This window comes from Rhineura floridana, chromosome 6, assembly GCF_030035675.1.
Source record: "Rhineura floridana isolate rRhiFlo1 chromosome 6, rRhiFlo1.hap2, whole genome shotgun sequence".
Taxonomy (NCBI): Eukaryota; Metazoa; Chordata; class Lepidosauria; order Squamata; family Rhineuridae; genus Rhineura; species Rhineura floridana.
In genome coordinates, this window is record NC_084485.1 from 115440885 (window position 1) to 115460007 (window position 19123).

Genomic DNA, 19123 nt, shown 5'->3' on the forward strand with positions numbered 1-19123 from the left:
GAGTTGGAAAGAACATGAACTCTCACCTTTACTGTTATGCTTTGGTTGGATGGGGTGAACTTCTGTATTTTTCCATTGCTTTATATTATTTCCTCCCCCATGAAAAGAAGGATATATTCTACAAAGTATATAGTCTGGATTGTATCTTATTTGATCAAAATCAAATTTAAAGTATTCTACAACTTTTCTTGGATTACTGATTACCTGAAGTCTCAAAATTACTCCCACGATGTTATATTAATGGGCTGGATTAATCCTAACCCTACTTACCTGGTAATAAACGCCACTTAATTCAATACTACTCAATAGACACGGTTAGGATTGTACTGAAAGTTATATGTAGCACCAGCAGCTAATGAGGGGGGTAGCTCCTTCAATCTAGAATGGTATCATAAGGACTGTTAAATACATTTACTGAAAGATGAATACTGTTTATAACACAGTAGAAGAGTAAATTTTAGGATAACATGAAATCCTATGTGTCTTTTCCATGTTATCATTGTTTTATTTACCCCCTACATGTGACATCTTTCTTCTGTATTTTATTGACATTATTATTAAACAACAACACATTCTTCAGCTTTTCAGAGCCATACAGCTCTTTGTTGGTAGAGGCACTGAAATTAGAAACAAGAGACTAACAAACAAAAGATTTGTGTAAAAACCTTAGTAGTTTTACCACCTGGGATGATCTAAGAATAAAATATGAATCAGAGTTTGTTAATATATTTATAATTATTTTGACTTTATCCAGAAGATTTACTTTTTATTTGAAGCATGGGCATCCACCATCACATTTGCCTAAATTAAGCTGGAAGTTATCGCAACCCAGTCTTTCTTTTTTAGCATGAAAGAATTAATGTTCATTGCATCTCATGTTTGACCAGGTTTGCAAGGTCCCATTTCCAGCAGCGGTTCACCACCCAGCAGCAGCATCCTCAAGTTAGATATAGACTATGAGGGGGCCCTGGCGTGTTTCAGAAGTTTATGAACGAAGTGTTTAGAGACCTCTTGGATCAGTACGTGATTTGTTATCTGGATGATATTCTGGTGTTTTCAAAGAGCCAGGAAGAACATGATCAACACGTGAAAACTGTGTTGAAAAGACAGAGAGAACCACTTGTATGCCAAGTTAGAGAAATGTGGGTTTGACTTGTCATCTTTGGACTTCCTTGGATACCGAATCTCGGCAGGAGGAGTGGAGATGGACCCAGGAAAAGTGAGTTGTGTATTGGATTGGGGCCAGCCAACCACCAAGAAGGACATACAACGTTTTCTGGGGTTTGCCAATTACTACAGAAAGTTTATCCCAGGCTTTTCCAAGCTGACAGCTCCCCTCACGGACTGTTTAAGGGGAAAAGGAAAGTTCCAATGGACAGAGAATGCAGCGAGAGCTTTTGGGGAACTGAAAAGGAAATTCGCATCTGAGCCTCTTTTGCGTTTTGCTGACCCTACCCGCCCTTTCGTCGTGGAAGCGGATGCTTCAGATGTAGCCATAGGGGGGGTCCTTTTGCAACTAGACCTGGATGGGAAGGAATTGTATCCTTGTGCATATTTCTCCAGAAAACTAAAGGATGCCGAAAGAAATTATACAGTGTAGGAAAAAGAGCTGTTAGCCATCAAAGACTCATTTGAGAATTGGAGACAGTATTTAGAGGGAGCCCAGCATCAGATAGAAGTGCATTCTGATCATAAGAACTTGGAAAGTCTGCAGACAGCTCGGAAGCTGAACCAGAGACAGATACGTTGGTCGCAGTTTTTCGCCAGCTTTAACTTCAGGGTTGCTTATCACCCCCATGCAAAAAATCAGAGAGCAGATGCTCTATCCAGACAACCGCAATATAAAGGAGATGAAGTTTGCAGCCCTCCCCAGTACATTGTCCCGCCGGAAAAAATGATGTTGGGGTTATGCCAGCCTTCATGGGAAGAGGAGCACAAAAAGGCACAGCAGAGGGATCCATGCATGCAACAATACGTTCAGGAAATGGAACAGGATCCGGATTCAGAAGTAAGTTTCCATTGGAAGGATGGACTGTTTTGGTTTAAAGCTGCCAGATATGTGCCAAAGGGGGACCTAAGACTCAGAATTTTGTGTCAATGTCATGACTCTATCACGGCTGGACACTTTGGCATTTTTAAGACCATTCAAAATGTAGCTAAGGATTTTTGGTGGCCCCAAATGCGCCGAGACATTGAAAACTATGTAAAATTATGCTGTGTCTGTATGCGGGCGAAAACAGACAAGGGAAAACCTGTAGAGTTGCTGGAACCTTTACCAACGCCGAGTGAACCTTGGAAGGACCTTTCCATGGATTTTACAACTGATTTACCGAAGTCACAAGGAATGACAGCTATATTGGTCATAGTGGATTCCTTGACCAAGATGGCACATTTCCTTCCTTGCTCAGGAGCCTTAGAAGCTAGAGAAACAGCAAAATTGTTTATAAAGGAAATCTACCGACTGCATGGATTGCCCAATAGCCTAGTCTCGGATCGAGGAACTCAGTTCACAACTAAGTTTTGGAGAGCTGTTTGGAAGCAGCTGCAAACAGAGTTAAAACTTTCTTCAGCTCATCACCCCCAGACGGACGGGCAGACGGAGAGACTTAATGCTGTCTTAGAAAGGTATTTGCGTTGTTATGTGTCTTACCAACAGACTGATTGGGTTTCCTATTTGCATTTTGCAGAATTTGCTTATAATAACTCCTTGCATACCAGTACTGGACAAACGCCTTTCTTCGCTAACTATGGATTCCATCCCAAGGCTTTCCCCAGTAGTACAGGGAGTATGCCTGTACCAGCCGCAGGGGAATTTCTGCAGGAGCTTCAGGCGGTGCAGCAGATACTGAAACAACAATTAGACGAGGCCAAAGTGGAGTATAAACAAGTTGCTGATCAACACCGACAGGAGGGGACCCCCCTTCAGATAGGAGACATGGTATGGTTGTCTACCCGCTTTTTCCAGATGCCGGGCAAATGCAGGAAGCTGCAGGATAAGAGAGTGGGACCCTTTGAAATAGAGGCGCAAATCAACCCAGTGGCTTATCGTCTGAAGTTGCCAGATACTTTTAAAATACATCCTGTGTTTCATCGCTCCTTGTTAACTAAAGTAGCCCCCCCCCCAGTGAGTTAAGACCGGTAGAATCTCCAGGGGCGCCGTTAATAGTGGATGAGCAAACCGAGTTTGAAGTGGCAGAGATTCTGGACTCAAGGAGAAAGCGTAATAAACTACAGTATTTGATTCACTGGAAGGGTTATGGACCAGCTGACAGTAAGAGACTTTCATCAACGGTTCCCTCATTGTCCTAAGCCGACAAGTTGGGGGGGAGCACAGCTTGGAGGGGATGGTGTCAGGATGCAGGATTGGGGCCCTGAAGTTTCAGACGATGAGGAGAGGGAGGGGATCATTTGGCCAGAGTCGTGTGAAGGAGAAGCAGAAGAGGGGGAGGGAATCTCAGAGATAGAACAGTCTGGGAGCGAGGACCTTGAATGTCCGACAGACACAGATTCTTACTGTGAGCTTCCCACGCCTCTCCCCCTCCGAGCTTGGAGGAGTTGGAGAAGGAGGGAGGGCAAGGGGGAATCCAACCCCTCCTGATCCAGGGAAAAGCAAGGAGGAGCAGCCAGATGGTTTAAGCATTGCCCCCCCGCTTTCCCCCATACCTGAGTCAGATTTCTCAGAAGGGGAGGGGGCGGTTGCACCCCCTTCACCACGTACAAGGAGACAGCAAAAGAGGCGGCAAAAGAAGGGGGAGAGGTGGGGTGTGGATGAAGGCACTTTGAGGTGGTGTGAGAGAATTCGTGCTCACTTGCACCCTTCTTAAGGGACAGTGGGAGTACTGGTTCCTTGTTCTGTCAACTCTCTTCTATGTCACAGGTTATGTTTAGTAGTTAAAGTTCATGAGACGGCGTAGTCTTTGTCTGGATATCACTTTAATAAAAACTGATTTGCTTTCACCAACTGGTCTGGTTCCTGAGCCTCAACCTGGACACGACACAGCCTTGCACAATCCACCCTAGTTCTGCAGTAGTACCAGGTAGCTGAGTGGTTGGGTCTTGGTCAACTAACTTGGAGTGAAGCAGAGAAGATTCAAGTGAGAGGCTGTGTATCTAATTTCTTAGATGAGAGCCATAGGTATCCTCTTAATAGTTAACCAAAATCATATTAAGCAGCAAACACCATTTGTCCTGCTTCAAGTGGCAGCTACGAATTAACAAGGGCCAGCACCAGGAGCACAGTCTGAAGGCAGTCCAAAGTTCAAACAAAAGGTCAGCACAAGAAGCAGGGTCTAGGCAGTCCAAAGACCAGGGTGGTGGCAGGGTTCCAATAAACAGCAAGTTAGCCAGGGTCCCAGACAGCCAAGACTTACTACATAGACATTGCTCTAACACTCTGTATTTAGAGCCAAAGTATTTCAAGCCTGAGCCTTCAGAGATCCACCCAGAACACAGCTGCAGGTCATCAGTCTTAGCTGAGAAATTGTTCTATTTGTCAGGACTGGCTTACTCACAATTATCCCTTTAGTCATGCAGAGATATTATTCTTCAGACAGACACTGCAGTATCTCAGAGGGTGGGGAAGGATAAGACCATGCTGCACTCCTGATTATATCACAAGGGGTGTGACATGGTCTGAGTTAGACTTTGAATGAACTGAGCTATTTTCCAAGGTTTTTTTCCCTTCAGTTTTCCAAACCTGGATGTAGGGATTTTTGTCATTTCTACTTTTACAATCATTTGGAAATCTGCCTCCTAATCAGGGATGCCAGGTTCTTGGCCTGAGGCTGATCCTGTATCTTTAGTAGAAGAGAAAGTCAGCCAAGTGCAGGTGTTTTTGCAACTCTATAATGGGAAACACCACAAGGTGGAATTCTTCCTTCCCCCTGCACACCTTTTAAAGATACAGAAGACCTCTTGGTTGCCAGGCCCGGCCTCCAAGAGGTCTTCTGTATCTTTAAAAGTGGGGGAGGGAGAATTCCAACTTGTGGTGTTTCCCATTACAGAGTTGCAAGAACACCTGCACTTGGCTGGCCTTCTCTTCTCCTAAAGATACAGGATCACTCTCATGCCATGAACCTGGTAACCCTACTCCTAATTGAGACAGGGAAAAGAACAAGGGCAGAATAATGCCTAAATGCAACACAGAGAAAAGAGAGAAACACACAGTCCACCAAGCGTACATACTGGTACACATAAACCTTCTCTAAGCAGTTAAGCAGCTGTGTATGCCATTGGTGTATTATACAGCCACAAGAGTGGCTGTATACTATAGTCAGCATGGATTTTTTTTGCATTCCAGTATATTAAATTGAAAATACCCCCCATGCCATTCTGATGCTTCCCATAAGCTCAGTTCAAAACAAAACCTTACAAAACTTATAGTCCTGAACTCAGAAATGCTTGCTTAACAACTCTCTTTCATGGTGATACACAAAACAGTCAAAGAGAATCGAGTGTTCAAAGCGTAAAAAGAGAAAGACAAAAACCCAGACCCCTTTTGGACTTTTTTCTATCAGAGTTCTCGTAATTTGTTGAAATTAATTAAAATTCAGCCATGTTCACAAAGTAACTGTAATCCTATTACTGACCTTGCCCCATACTCTGACCTTCATCTTCTGAAGTTTCAAAGTTAAAAAAATGCCTGGCTGATTGTTAATTAATTTAAGAAATTTAGCATTGAACTCAGTGATAAGACCAGGCATGCTCAGTAAGAACCGTCAGTGTTCTAAACGCCAGACTCACAGCTGCTGGGCTTGCCTAATCAAGGGACCACACCCACACCTGACCTTTATTTCACTTTACAGTCTTGGCTTCCCCCAAGGAATCCTGGAAAGTGTCATTTGTGAAGGGTGCCGAGATTTCCCTGACAGAACTCAAATGGCCAGAGTGGTTTAACAGTCAGCTGCTCTGATTGAATCCCTGTGAGGGGAACAGGGCATCTCCTAGTTGCCTAGCAACTCTCAGCATCCTTCACTAACTACACTTCCCAGGATTCTTTGGGAGAAGCCATGACTGTCTAAAGTGAAATAAAGTCCTGGTGTGGTTGTAGCCAGGGACAGCTTTGGTTTAAATTTGGGTGAGAGGCTACATGTGCCTGCTGTAGAATAAAAAGGTGGAGGAAACACTGAAAAACAATGATACTGTTCACAATATTTTCCTTTTGGAAAGGAAAGTGGCTTCCCCCCTCTGCCCAGTGCCCACCCATCTAATCTCCTCCCTCCCCTCCCATTCCTATCCTCCTCCTCCCCTCTCTGCCGCTCCCCCAGGTCAGTTCACCTATCCTAAGCATGATTGCACAGGAGTAAATCCCACTGAACTCAAAAAGCATGCAAATGATCAAACCTTCCCTCCCCTCCCCTCCTTTCCATCACCTCCCTTTTGCCCCTTCCCTCCTCCTTCCTTCCCCCCTCCACCTCCCCTTCCAATCCCCTTCCAATCCCCTCCTTCCTCCTCTTTCTGCTCCCTTCTCCCCCGTTCCCTCTACTCTCCCACCCCCTTCTCCTCCCCCATGGTCAGTTTTACCTATCCTAGCCACGACTGCACGGGAGTAGATCCCAGTGAACTCAATAAACATGCAAATGATCAAACCTCCCTTCCTCCTCCTCCTCCTGCCTGCTTTCACCCCCCTCCTCCCCTCCCCATCCCCTGTGGTCAGTTTCACCTATCCTAAGCATGATTGCAGGGGAGTAAATCACACTGAACTCAATAAGCATGCAAATGATCAATCCATTCTCAGCAAACTTGCACAGGATCCCATTTCTTACCTCCCAGATTAAAACGCAGAGAAATTCACTAATAGGCAAAAAACCGTGTGGTTTAAGAGTGTGTCTATAGCTAGCAGATATTTCTATCAAACTTTAAAAAGCAGTGAAATTGGGCAGCTATAGTGAATGCATCAGGACAGCAGGAGACCTGACCTCCTCTCTGAGATATTTTACTGCCCTACAAAGTTGCCAAAATGCAAACACAATTTGGGTTGGTCTTTCACAGTCCAATTCACTTCCTGTGTAGCTTGGAAGAATTTGGTAATGTGCCTCTGAGCATATGGTGAGTGGTGGCAATACCCCATGCTGCTTTCACCAAGGCTAACAGAGCACTTTGGTCCCAGCCCTCCTCGAGTGAATTCAGATATGGAGCCAGAAATATGGTCTGAGCCTCCAAAGTGCTAGATTTACTACTTCAAGATAGACTTGCAGTGCCCAAAACATTTGGGGTTAGTTGTGACCTTACCAGATAACATCTGCTGTTTTTTAATTACATGACTGTTTATGCAAAAACATATACTCCACCTTACATTCAATTTTCTTTAAAACATACAATACCTTCAAGAGATGTACTAGTGTATCATGTGGAAAAGAGGAACAGAGATGCGGCTTTGCAACAATACTTCAGATACGTTTGGATTTGATGGCAAGAAAATATCTGTGATGGAGGAAATTCCTATCAGACTTTTATTATATGACTATGACAGCAAGATTTTTGGGTGCGTAAAGATGGAAGATGGAAGATGGACCCAATATGGATAATGACAGAAGAGCGATTTAAAATTACTGGACTTAGTAGATTTGATGAGTTGGATTAATTGATATGTTTATTTAGTAAAAAAATTGATTGATATATATTTCAAGGATTGGAAACTTCTCTTTGACTTTTTGTGGAAGATTAAAATGATAGGATGTTAATGAGATTTGAAATCAACTAAGATAACCGCTGGAGGAAGGTGATTTTATAATCTATTAAGAGATAGGTTTGTTATATATTATAGATTTATAGCTGAATTATAGCGATTTGAAATTACTGGACTTAGTAGATTTGATGAGTTGGATTAATTGGCATGTTTATTTAGAAAAAAAATTGATTGATATGTATCTCAAGGATTGGAAACTTCTCTTTGACTTTTTGTGGAAGATTAAAATGATATGATGTTAATGAGATTTGAAACCAACTAAGATAACCGCTGGAGGAAGGTGATTTTATAATCTATTAAGAGATAGGTTTGTTATATATTATAGATTTATAGCTGAACTATGACAAATCGGAAGTCAATATTCTTTCTTTTTATATATATATATATATATATATATATATATATATTTCTTTTTGTATTGTACTAGTTATTGATTTGTGTTGTTTTCTTTTTGTATTGTTTTGGTTCTGAAAATTGGAATAAAAATTAATTGAAAAAAAAATAAAACATACAATACAAATTATGTTAACACAAACCATTTCAAGTCTTTCTGTATTTCCCCCAACTTTTCCTATTGTATTGTTACCTCTTATAACCTTTTAACCACCCTATCACACACACAATTAAGCTAGCCAGCCTTTCCCAACCAGTGTGCCTCCAGATGTTGTTGGACCACAACTCCTGTCTTCCTGACCATTGACAATGCTGGCTGAGGCTGATGGGAGTTGCGGTCCAACAACATCTGGAGGCACACTGGTTGGGAAAGGCTGAGCTAGACAGAGCAGTAATCACGGGCAAACTAACTTGAGAGTAAGCCCTACTGAACTCAATAGGCCTTCCTTCTGAGTAATCATGCTCAGGATCAGACTGTAAAAAATGGTAAAGGAATGGGTTTTTTCAACCCTTTAAATGATTATCTGTTCCATCCGTTAGTGACGTTATGGAATTGGGTCAATGAACAAATTAACACGGAACCAAGATGGTGGCTATGTGCGCGCTCATTTGTTGCACAGAAATGTAGTTTTTCTCAATACGGAATCATTCATGCTGCTTTCAATCTAGATTTATTGTAGATCCTGCTGTTTAGGTGGTGTGTGTTGTTATTTGATATGTGTTTGAAAACCCTTCCCTCAATTAGATTATGCATTTGAAAACTCTCCCCTTTAGGGTTGCCAGGTCAGAAGCATCCCAAACCCTGAGATTTTGGGGGCAGGCCCAAGTGATGTCATGGGAAGGTCCGAGTGATGTCACAGGGCGGGTCCGAGTGATGTCACAGGGCGGGTCCGAGTGATGTCACAGGGCGGGTCCGAGTGATGTCATTAAGCATGATACATTAAGCATCAACCACAGTTGCGCATACAATTCATACAAAAACATTTATCTGATTGGAAATTAAGATAGAAATCTTAACTAAAAGATGGAGCCTGGGTGGGCAACATTTAATCTAGCCAATTAGCTTCTGGCAAAAAGCGTTCAAGTGCCCTCAGGCCAGGCCAGTCACCAGAAGGCCATTGTTGGAAGAAAGGAGCCTAGTGTTGTGGAGATTAGATGGGAGCACTCAGGAATAAAGATGGATGCCCCTGAAGAGCTGCAATTCTAAACACACTTACTAAGGGACTAGGCCCCATAGAACTCAATAGGACTTACTTCTCAGTAGATATGGTTTAGATTGTGTTGTTGGTAAAGTTTGACAAGGGATCCTCTGCAAAGATATTCATATCCAAGTAGAGTTGGCAACCTCCTGCCTGGAATGCCCAGCCCCTACCTTTTAACATCCAAATTTCTTTACAGATTTGACCCTTCACTTCAGAAAGAGGTCTGAGTAATGAGTAAGAAGATTCTCTACCCTTTTTTGTCTCCCCTGTGGGCTGCTATAAACTCACTTTATCAGCCAACCCAATTCCAGTGAATATAATTGACAGAGAGAAAGCACACAGGATTTGGTCTACCTTCATAGGCAGTAGCTTAGGAACAACAACAATTGCAGCCACACTGTCCAGTATGTGAATTCTCTTTTACCACTATTGGACAAGAAACAAACAACAAGGTGAATCATCAGTGGGTTTAAGAAGGTTGAGTGGAGTGCATGGAACCGCTGCTGTTGCTTCTATGGATGAAAGGGGGTGAGGATAAAGGTAAATGAAATGCAAATAGAAAAAGAAGAACAAAAGACAGTGATGATTTCTTAAATGCAATACCATACCAACCACAAGATTCCTATGAGTAAGGCAGAAAACTAAGCAACTCACAACCAGTCAGGATTCCTAACCAAAAACCAAAAATATGATAAATGAAGAAATATTTGTATAAGCATGACTATCAAATATATTTATTATTTACACAACCTTTAAAGATATTAATAGTGCAATCCTACGTTTATTTATTTAGAAGCAAGTCCCAATGTATTCAGTGAGGCTTACTCAAACAGGGACAGAACTGAAACCTCAAGCAACTTCATTCATGCAACCCAAAATTCCGAATCATGCCACTTTAAGCTGTTTTGCAACTGTTTATACTTGTTTTATGGTTATTGGATTTTAAAGGAATTTATCTATGGAATTTGCTCCCACAAGATGCAGTAATGGCCACCAGCTTGGACGGCTTTAAAAGAAGATTAGACAAATTCATGGAGGACAGGGCTATCAATGGCTACTAGCCATGATGGCTGTGCTCTGCCACCCTAGTCAGAGGCAGCATGCTTCTGAAAACCAGTTGCCGGAAGCCTCAGGAGGGGAGAGTGTTCTTGCACTCGGGTCCTGCTTGCGGGCTTCCCCCAGGCACCTGGTTGGCCACTGTGAGAACAGGATGCTGGACTAGATGGGCCACTGGCCTGATCCAGCAGGCTCTTCTTATGTTCTTATGTTTGTTGGAAAGATTCCCATATACACACACACACTGGAAATGTAAAAATACATACACCCCATATAATAGTTTATTGTCAAAACCAGTTGATCATTGCGGAACATTAAAAAAATAAAATCAGTATTCGTTTCCAACATAATAAAAACAGTGATACCTAAAGTAAGCCCTGCCTAATTGCTTTAAAAATAGGATTAGAGAGGCAGAGAATAATATACAACACAAACACAATTCTTTCCTATGTTCACTCAAAAATCCCATCAATATGCAGCGCAATCCTAACCATGTCTACTCAAAAGGAAGTCCTATTGAATTCAATGGGCTTTACTCTGGGTATGTTTACTTTGGAAAATAAAGTACTAGATTATTGTTGTTGTTGTTGTTGCATTTATATACCGCCCCATGGCCAAAGCTTTTTTGGGCGGTTTACAACAATTAAAAACATTTTAAAAAGGATACAAATTTAACCCATTAAAACCCATAAAAACAGATAAGCAAGTTAAAAACACATGTTATTCAAATGCAGTTAAAATGCCTGGGAGAAGAGAAAAGAGGGTTAAAGCTTCAATTTGGGAAGTTTGCAAAACACTGCCCTCTTCAAAATTTAAATCTGTCCGACTCCTACACACAGGAGAGAAAAAGACTGAAAGCTTACTTATTCAATCTGTGAGATGTTCAGAAAAGCAGGAAAAAGCACGTTTCTGAGCCTTGGGCCAGTCACTGCCTCTCAGCCTCAGAGGGAGGCAAAGGTAAACCCCCTCTGAATACCTCTTACCATGAAAACGCTGTTCATAGGGTCGCCATAAGTCAGAATCTACTTGAAGGCAGACAATTCAATTTGACTCTACATTCCTTGTCAATCACAACCCTGATTTCTTATTGGCTAAAAACCTGAAAGGGCAGGGATTAGAGCAGAACTTAGAGCAACCAATAAGTTGGGGGGGGCTGACGTTTTGGTGTGTATCTCTGGAACCAGACCACCTAGAAACATAAAAAAAAAATTAAATGAAAGCTGAAAGTCCGGAGATTAAGGTGAGTCAGCCAGAGAGCCAGAGGGAACCCCCAGAAACCAGAGTCTCAGGCTGAAAAACAGAGATCTGACAACCCTATTCCCCTTGCGATCTTGCTGTATACCCACCCACAACATCATTGGGCAGGTGCATTGCTATGACTACCTACATCTGTTTTCAAATGGACACACTCTGTGATAATGCAGAATCAATCAGGAATTAGCTTTTATTTTTGGAATGAAACCAGTTTGTCAAAAAGCACTTTTCAGGGGCCAAAAATAAGAAATGGGCCTAGATTGTGTGTCGATTAGGTAGAAAAAACAAGTACTCACTCTCCATTGATTCTAAAATAAAATGTCATCTGCATGTAGCCTGTACATATAGGATTTCCAAAGCACATTCTGTTTCATTTTTTTAGTGGGTCTGTTCGATAATGAACTGACAGTGCATCTGTATATACATAACAGGGCTGTCAGCCAATCACAGAATTTTAAGCTGATAAATCATCTTCCTTTTAACAAATTAACCAATTAGTTTTAAATAAAATGTGCCTATTACAAAACTCATGAATTGCCTTTTGCAATTATTGACATTAAGCCCTGTTGAACAGGACAGCAATCTGAACTACAGGGCTCATCAAGGTTCAATTTGTGACACAGCAGGACTATCAGTTGCCTTAAGGGAACATGGGGCACTGCCTCACCATCTTCAATCTGCCCACAGCCAGTCCTCCCCACTTAGCTGCCTTCTTACTTATAGGGGTGGGGAACCTCCAGCCTGTGGGCCAATCTTGGCCTGCCAAGAGGTCCAGTTTGACCCCTGAAGCCATTTTCTCCAAACCATGCCTACCCATCCATCAGCTATCATCACTGGCGATGTCAGCTGATGGTTGGGACCTTCTTGGAAAGCCCGCCCTGTGCTGATCTCTTCAACCTCTAAAAAGGATCAGCACAGGTTGGGCTTTCAAAAAAAACCCCTGGGTCTGCTTGCTTTCACTGTGTCTGTATCTAAAACAAGCAGGCCCAGTTTTTTCTTCATCACTGTGTGACAGAGGGACTGCTCTGTTGCACAGCGATGAAGAAACATGTGCATTATTTTGCAGCCCTCTTTGAAACAGTCGCCCCACACCCTTTAAAGAACACTGGAGCAATTTTTAAGGTGGGGAAGAATACTTCAAAGAGTGCTTGCTTTAAGATAGTCTGTGTTCTCATGTTCAGACAGGAGCATGGGGACTGCCTTAAAGCATTTTGCAGCACTGTTTGAAGCCTCCCCCCTTTAAAGACCACTGCTTTAAAAAGCGCTTGCTTTAAGACAGTCCCCACTCCTGTCTGAGCACTGGGGCACATAGACTGTGTTAAAGCAAGAGCTCTTTGAAGCAGTCTCCCCCCCCCTTAAGAGACTACTTCAAACAGTGTTGCAAAATAAGCGCCTGTTTCTTCAATGCTGCACGATGGAGCAATCCCTGTCAGAGCTGATGTCTGCAATCCATCTGTCAATCATGTGACCCCAGTGATGTCATGCTATTGTCAAGTGGATTGCCCCACCCACCTGTCAAAGTTGGCCTGCAAGATGGAGCCAGATCTTGGGATCCCCATCCCTGTCACACAACACTGACCTCTCTGCTGCAGGAACTGAACCTGGGATCTGGAAGAAGCTTGTAGAACCAATTTTGATTTGATGATAAATAATGTCATCTAGATTGGTTGGCTAGGTCTCAAATCTGGATGTTTAATGTTTTTGTGAACTCAGAAAGAGAACCCAGGCATTAATTACTTTTTGCACTGTGCCTGAGGCTCTGGGTTCCAGGGTCAACACAATTTAATGTTCTGAAGTACCTCATTTAAAAATCTCTGGAAATAAATGCAAGGTTCTGCATATTTTATTGATCAGTAAAAAACCTATCCTTTTATCTATCCTTTGGGGTGAAGCAAAAAGTTCAGGGTGGCATTCATAGAAATTATCCCATTTTAGCCTCATAACAACCTTCTCAGGTAGTTTGGATTGAGAAACAACCCAGTAAGATGAATGGGGATAAGCTCAATTCTTCTTGGCCGAAGTCTACACTACACTGGCTTTCTCTGTACATATTAATGTCGCCAAGTAAATCAACTCCCTAATACGTGTCATAGTACATGATTCACAGTACATGTTCAGTGCTGCTCTATGACAGTACAAATAGCTCAGGGAATTAAAAAAAGAAAGTACTGCTTATTAACACCACTCATCTTCTCTATAATTCTTGATCTACAGAGTCCAACTGTAGTGGTTAGCAACTATGACTCATAATTCCTTCAGTCACAATGCCACAGCCTATTGTCCTCAGGCTATAGCATGCTTATAATGAATCGTGGGTAAATATCCTTGGAATAGATTCAGACAGATTTCCTCTTCTCTAATGGACATGGGCTACTATCTTTTCCAAAACTTGCTGTTTGTTTCACTGCTCAGTCAACCTGGTTCCACTAGAACCACTCAACTTGGTGATTCCAACTTAAGCGCTATTGGGGGGAAATTGTTGTTTGAGCATGTGCTTAAGGAATGCAACTGGGTGCATGTTTTCTGTCTGGATGGATTTTGGTATGCCCATGGCAAAATTGTCTTGAGTATTCCACTATAAGCACAAATTGAAATTCAGCACACCCTCCACTCAACCTTCTTTGCAGACCAAGTTGTTACTGTCAACATGAGAAAGTAAAATGGAGACAGTAGCATTCACAACTCACTCTGCCCCAAGAAAATGTTTAAAAGGTCATTGGAGTCCAAGTCCATTACTTTGTCCAATGAATACTCCTGTCTGTCAGTCAGCAGTTTTATTCCCATTAATTTCTTACATAAAAGTTATCCTTAAAAAACTTTTCAATAACTAAGCCTGTAACACTTTGAACTTTGCACTGTGCTTCCTCTTAATTCTTTGCCAACATCTCTTTCCTCCACCTGACGCACATAAGCAGTGGGAAATTTTAGGAGAGATACGAAAGATCTGAGACAATCTGTTGCTAAAGCAGCTAATAAAAGCAAAATGCTGGGTATGATTTAAAAGTTTCAAAATAAATTAGCAATAAATACTTCTGAATGTAAGGGTCCCACTGTAACAAATTACTTGCACCAGTTTAAATACCAGTCTGAAATGCAAAGAAATCTTATTCTCCCACTGTGCAAGAACTTGGGGTGTAGAAGCAATGCAGGATGAAACTACGGGATTGAAACACCCTAGTTGCACTAATCAAAGCAAACTTAAATTTTACTCTTTTAATTTAAAATTTAAATAGAAAAAGAATAGAGTGCATCTCTTACTACAATGTACGTATATTCTGCTTACATGGCAAGTAGATTAATGTATCACTCTAGTTTAATTACAGGCAAGTTTTTCTTCATCCTCCCAGATATCACTGCTCCTCCCTCCATTTTTCTTGCTTCTCTCTCTGCCCCCTCCAGCTTATGGCAACAGTAGGTGAGAAGAGGGAACCAACAAATATGTGTACTCACTGCTTAGCAATGGCCACACACCCTTCGTTACTGCTTCTAGATAATTTACTCTTCCTTGCTCAGTTATAGGCATACCATTGTCCATCTAATTCCCTAATGTTGCTTGAATTGTCTTTTTTCTTTTCCAGTGAGCAGAGAAAGAGGGCGGTCAGCAACTGGAAGGGAAAAGCCATACCCTTTAATAAATTTGATACGGCCCAGAGAGCTATCCCAAACCTATTATGGAATCCAGTACTCCTCAAAAGTTCTGATAGCTGGGGCACACTTTCTAACTTGAAATTTGATCCATGTGCTTTACTCTTTGACATGTAAATGTTTATTTTTCGTGTGTATATGAGAAAACATATCCCACTTTAAATTAAGCTAATGTAGCCCCGGTGTTTCTGCATGAATTGCATTTCTAGGTGCACCTGCTGATTGGAAGCAGAAAACCCAGGTTAATTACTTATGCAGAGATCTACCAGGCACCCCTCATGACATGGCACTTCTGCCACATCCATGCATTTGGAGTGACTGAATGACCTCATCAGTTGTGGCAAAATTACCCACTTCTAGTAGACACTGTTTGAAAATAGGCAAGGCTAGAACAATGAGTAATGCAGAGATGCAACCATCTCCTCTGTGCATGGGAGAAGGGAAGGGTGTACTTTGGGCTCAGAGGAGCCTTTAATTCTATAATTGTATTTATTACTGTATTAATAATTGTATATTAATGTATTTATCACAACAATTATTGAATTGATGTGTTTCTCATAGTTTCCTGTGATATATTACTACAATTGGGACACAGTCTGGAAATGTCTGATATAATCACATCCTATTAAAGTCACAGACACATTTCTTGAATATTTGCAGAAGATTTTAATGGGATATAAATTCATTTAACTTTCTCTAGACCGCACCCATGAAACATTTCTTTCCTGATATCTAGCAATTGGCAGTTCATGGAAGATCTTTGGTATATTTTCCTGTTGCATTATTAAACAGCCTGGTTTTTCTTAGCTGCTAATCTGTTTCAGCCTTTTCCCAAATCATACTCTGCTGACTGCTTTTATTTCATTTTCTGGCTCGCTAATCTCATTCCTGTCTGTCCAAATGGATTGCAGAAGTGGTTCTTGACATGACTGTCTTCTATCCTGGAAACCAGTTACAACTCATAGGGTATATGAGCAAAACGTAAAAGGGCAGAGCATAATGCACTTGGACTTTATATTAATAAAATATTACTGAAAACAAAAGCAAACTTTAGAGCACGTACCGCTAAATAAAATGAAAAATTTAGCACTCAGGTTCCACCCAAGCTATCTATCCCATTTGTTCTCAACCTGAGATCTAAAAATCACTCAAGATCTCCACAAAATCATGGTGGAAGAAAGGAAAGGTGTCTTTGTAACTACCAAATAAATTAGCAAAGTCTGTATTTATAAAGGACAGCATGTAACATATGAGTATGTCAACAGTTTGAGAATTCTTCCATTCCACTGTGCAAATATACATTTCAAAATATACACTGGAGGAACAAAGACTTTTTCTTTGTTTAGGATGGATGTTGTAGAGGAAAGGTTGCTGCACAGAAAAAATATTACCATCGCCTGCCCCCTCCTTCTGGCTCCCAATAGTTTTCCATCTGTTTGTGAAGTTCTACAGCTGCGGCAGAACCCGCTGGAAGTGTGATGGTGGTTGAGAGAACTCTGGGAGGCTGAGCATAATCTCCTGCTTATACATATAAAAAGCAAGATGCTGCAGTGCAGTGGGCCAACACTGAAGAGCTATACTAAAGGGAATCACCCCTTTGGGGTTTCACTTCAGGGCCATCACATCCCCTTTTTTATTTTTTGTTCTTGGGGTAGTATTGTTCTTTAAGAGATATTGTTTTCATTTTTATCTGATTTACTGGGATGCTACGTGTAAAGTGGTGAGTATCATGATTGCTGGTGGCTGCACCCGACACTCATCAGGGTGAGAGTCTGCTGGTGGGGAAGGGCTTAAGCTCCCTAGGTGAGAAGTAGAGAGAGGGTATTCATATTGCCCCAGATGAGAAATGGGGTTGAAATGAGTGTGTGTTTTCCTGCTGTTATTTGATTGTTCTTACTCAGCGGACCAATTTTCCATAGGGTATTGGTTAGCTAAATGTCGAGTGTTTTACTGAAGTAAGGATTGAATGAATGGAGTGATGTGGTGGGTGTAAGGAGGGTGCGATTGTTGAGTGATTGGGTATATGGTGTTTGTGTGTTTAGTTTTATGTAGTGAATATGTATGTGAATGATTTTGGTGATTGTATTATTATGTTCTATCTATGATTATATAGATAATAGAAAATAATATATATACATACACACACACACTGTAATTAAGTTTCATTTTGGTACTGTATCTTGATGTATTTTGATGTTTCATGTATGATTTACTTTTGTGGTTCTTATTTATTTTAAATATGTACATTGGTTTGAGATATTTAATGTTGCTTAATTATGTTACTTAAAATGCAGAATCATAGCAGTAGGATTGTTTAGTTTTGAATGTGGAATATTTTTTTTACATTGATCTTTTGGTTGGGAATTGAAAATCACTTCGAGAGTTCTGTTGAAATATAAAACTCTATATAAGTAAACTAACTAATGGGCAGAACAATCCAAATCCCAGTAATGCTGAGCTGGTGCGAGGAAGGTTGGATGAGGTGGAGATATTCCTCTACCCATCTTTCCTGCTTGAGCCAGCCTTCCACTAGCCATTGACTGTATAATACTGAGGGAGTGTTGTCAGCAGGCTGTCTGACAGCGGTAGCCAGCAAAAAAACCCCAAAATGGGGCATTTCAAAGGGGGTACCGGGCTGAACTGGCCTAGGATCCACTGGATCCCAAGCTGATCTCACTGCCATCTTCTGATACCATTGGGTCCAAGTCAGGCCTGTTTATTCTCACTTCCACCTTCTGCTGTAATCGCTATGCACAGTAGGGTTGCAGATGCAACAGTGGCCCTGCCATTTTGCAAAGCCCTAGTAGCAGGAAGTGCGAGTTTGGATTACAGTGTAAATAAATAAAAAGAAACTAACCTTTTACACAGTAGAGCTAATATACCTGCTTGACTCTAATGCACAGTTAAGACTATTATTATTTAATGTCAGAAGAATATAAATTGTATTTTTTTATATGTGGAATTCACCACTTTGTCCAGGATACATAAATTTCATTTCTGTTGGGAGTTTTTGGAACAGAAAGAAATGTCTAAGAGGTTGTGATCTTTCTTACTGAAAAAGAGCACAGATTGATACATTAGGGCTGTAGTCCTATGAACTCACATCTGGGAGTAAGCCCCATTGAACAGTGTGGCTCTCTTCTGAGGGATCATGGATTGATTTGCACTGTAATATGTCCTTTTAATTACCATAAGCATGAAAGCAATTGAGAAAATTGGATCAAGCGATTGTTAGTAAGAAACACAAAAATAAAATCTCTACTTGTGTGGTGGGCTAAGCAACTGTTCCTCTAATAATGTAGGATACTTTTTTCAAAGATAACTAACTTATATTTCAGAAAAAAAACCTCATCTATATGTTCTACAGTTCTTCCAAGAGCACATGCACCCGTGTTTTAAATATCCTACTCAGAATTTGAACAAAATACATCAGTTCAACAATATTTATGGGCAACTTTTCCACTATGCATGTGTAGGTTTTCTTTTGGGCTCTTGTGAAGATTCTTGACAAATGTGATGTGCATCATCCTTGATTCAGCTTCGTTATAAGGAAACCTGATGTGATTTCCTTTGAACCAACTGTGAGACATTACTACTTCCTAAAAGTGCACGTGAAAGATCCTGCCAATTTTAACAAAATAAAAAAGTCATCACTTCTAAAATACAGGGAGGGAAGACAATACAAAGAAAGAAACTACATTATCTGTTCAGTCCAATCAATTTGCAATCATTTCTAAAACTACTACGCTGTCACAACGCATCTAGGCTATTCCCCCAACCCCAGCTGAAAACTGATTTATGGGTGGGGTGGAAAGGTTCATTCAGATATACTTTTTCTCCTCATTCCAATCTGCCGATACAGTGCTCGCTTGATGAAGGATGCGTG

The 19123-nt window shown here is 41.2% G+C and overlaps 1 protein-coding gene across 9 annotated transcripts in view; it reads right to left on the minus strand.

The window, feature by feature from the left end:
* Positions 1-19123, minus strand: part of DDAH1 (dimethylarginine dimethylaminohydrolase 1) — a 194978-nt gene that overhangs the window by 120111 nt on the left and 55744 nt on the right. The window contains exon 1 of one of the 9 annotated variants that reach the window (XM_061633531.1): positions 11202-11306. The exons of 6 other annotated variants lie outside the window; for them this stretch is intronic. Coding sequence is in view for 1 of the 3 variants with exons in the window: in XM_061633532.1 (XP_061489516.1) it covers positions 4512-4529 (18 nt within the window). In the remaining 2 variants the exon portion in view is untranslated. Of the gene's footprint in view, positions 1-4511; positions 4557-11201; positions 11307-19123 lie in introns of those variants that run through there. 2 more of the 9 variants (XM_061633537.1, XM_061633532.1) reach the window with 2 other exon arrangements.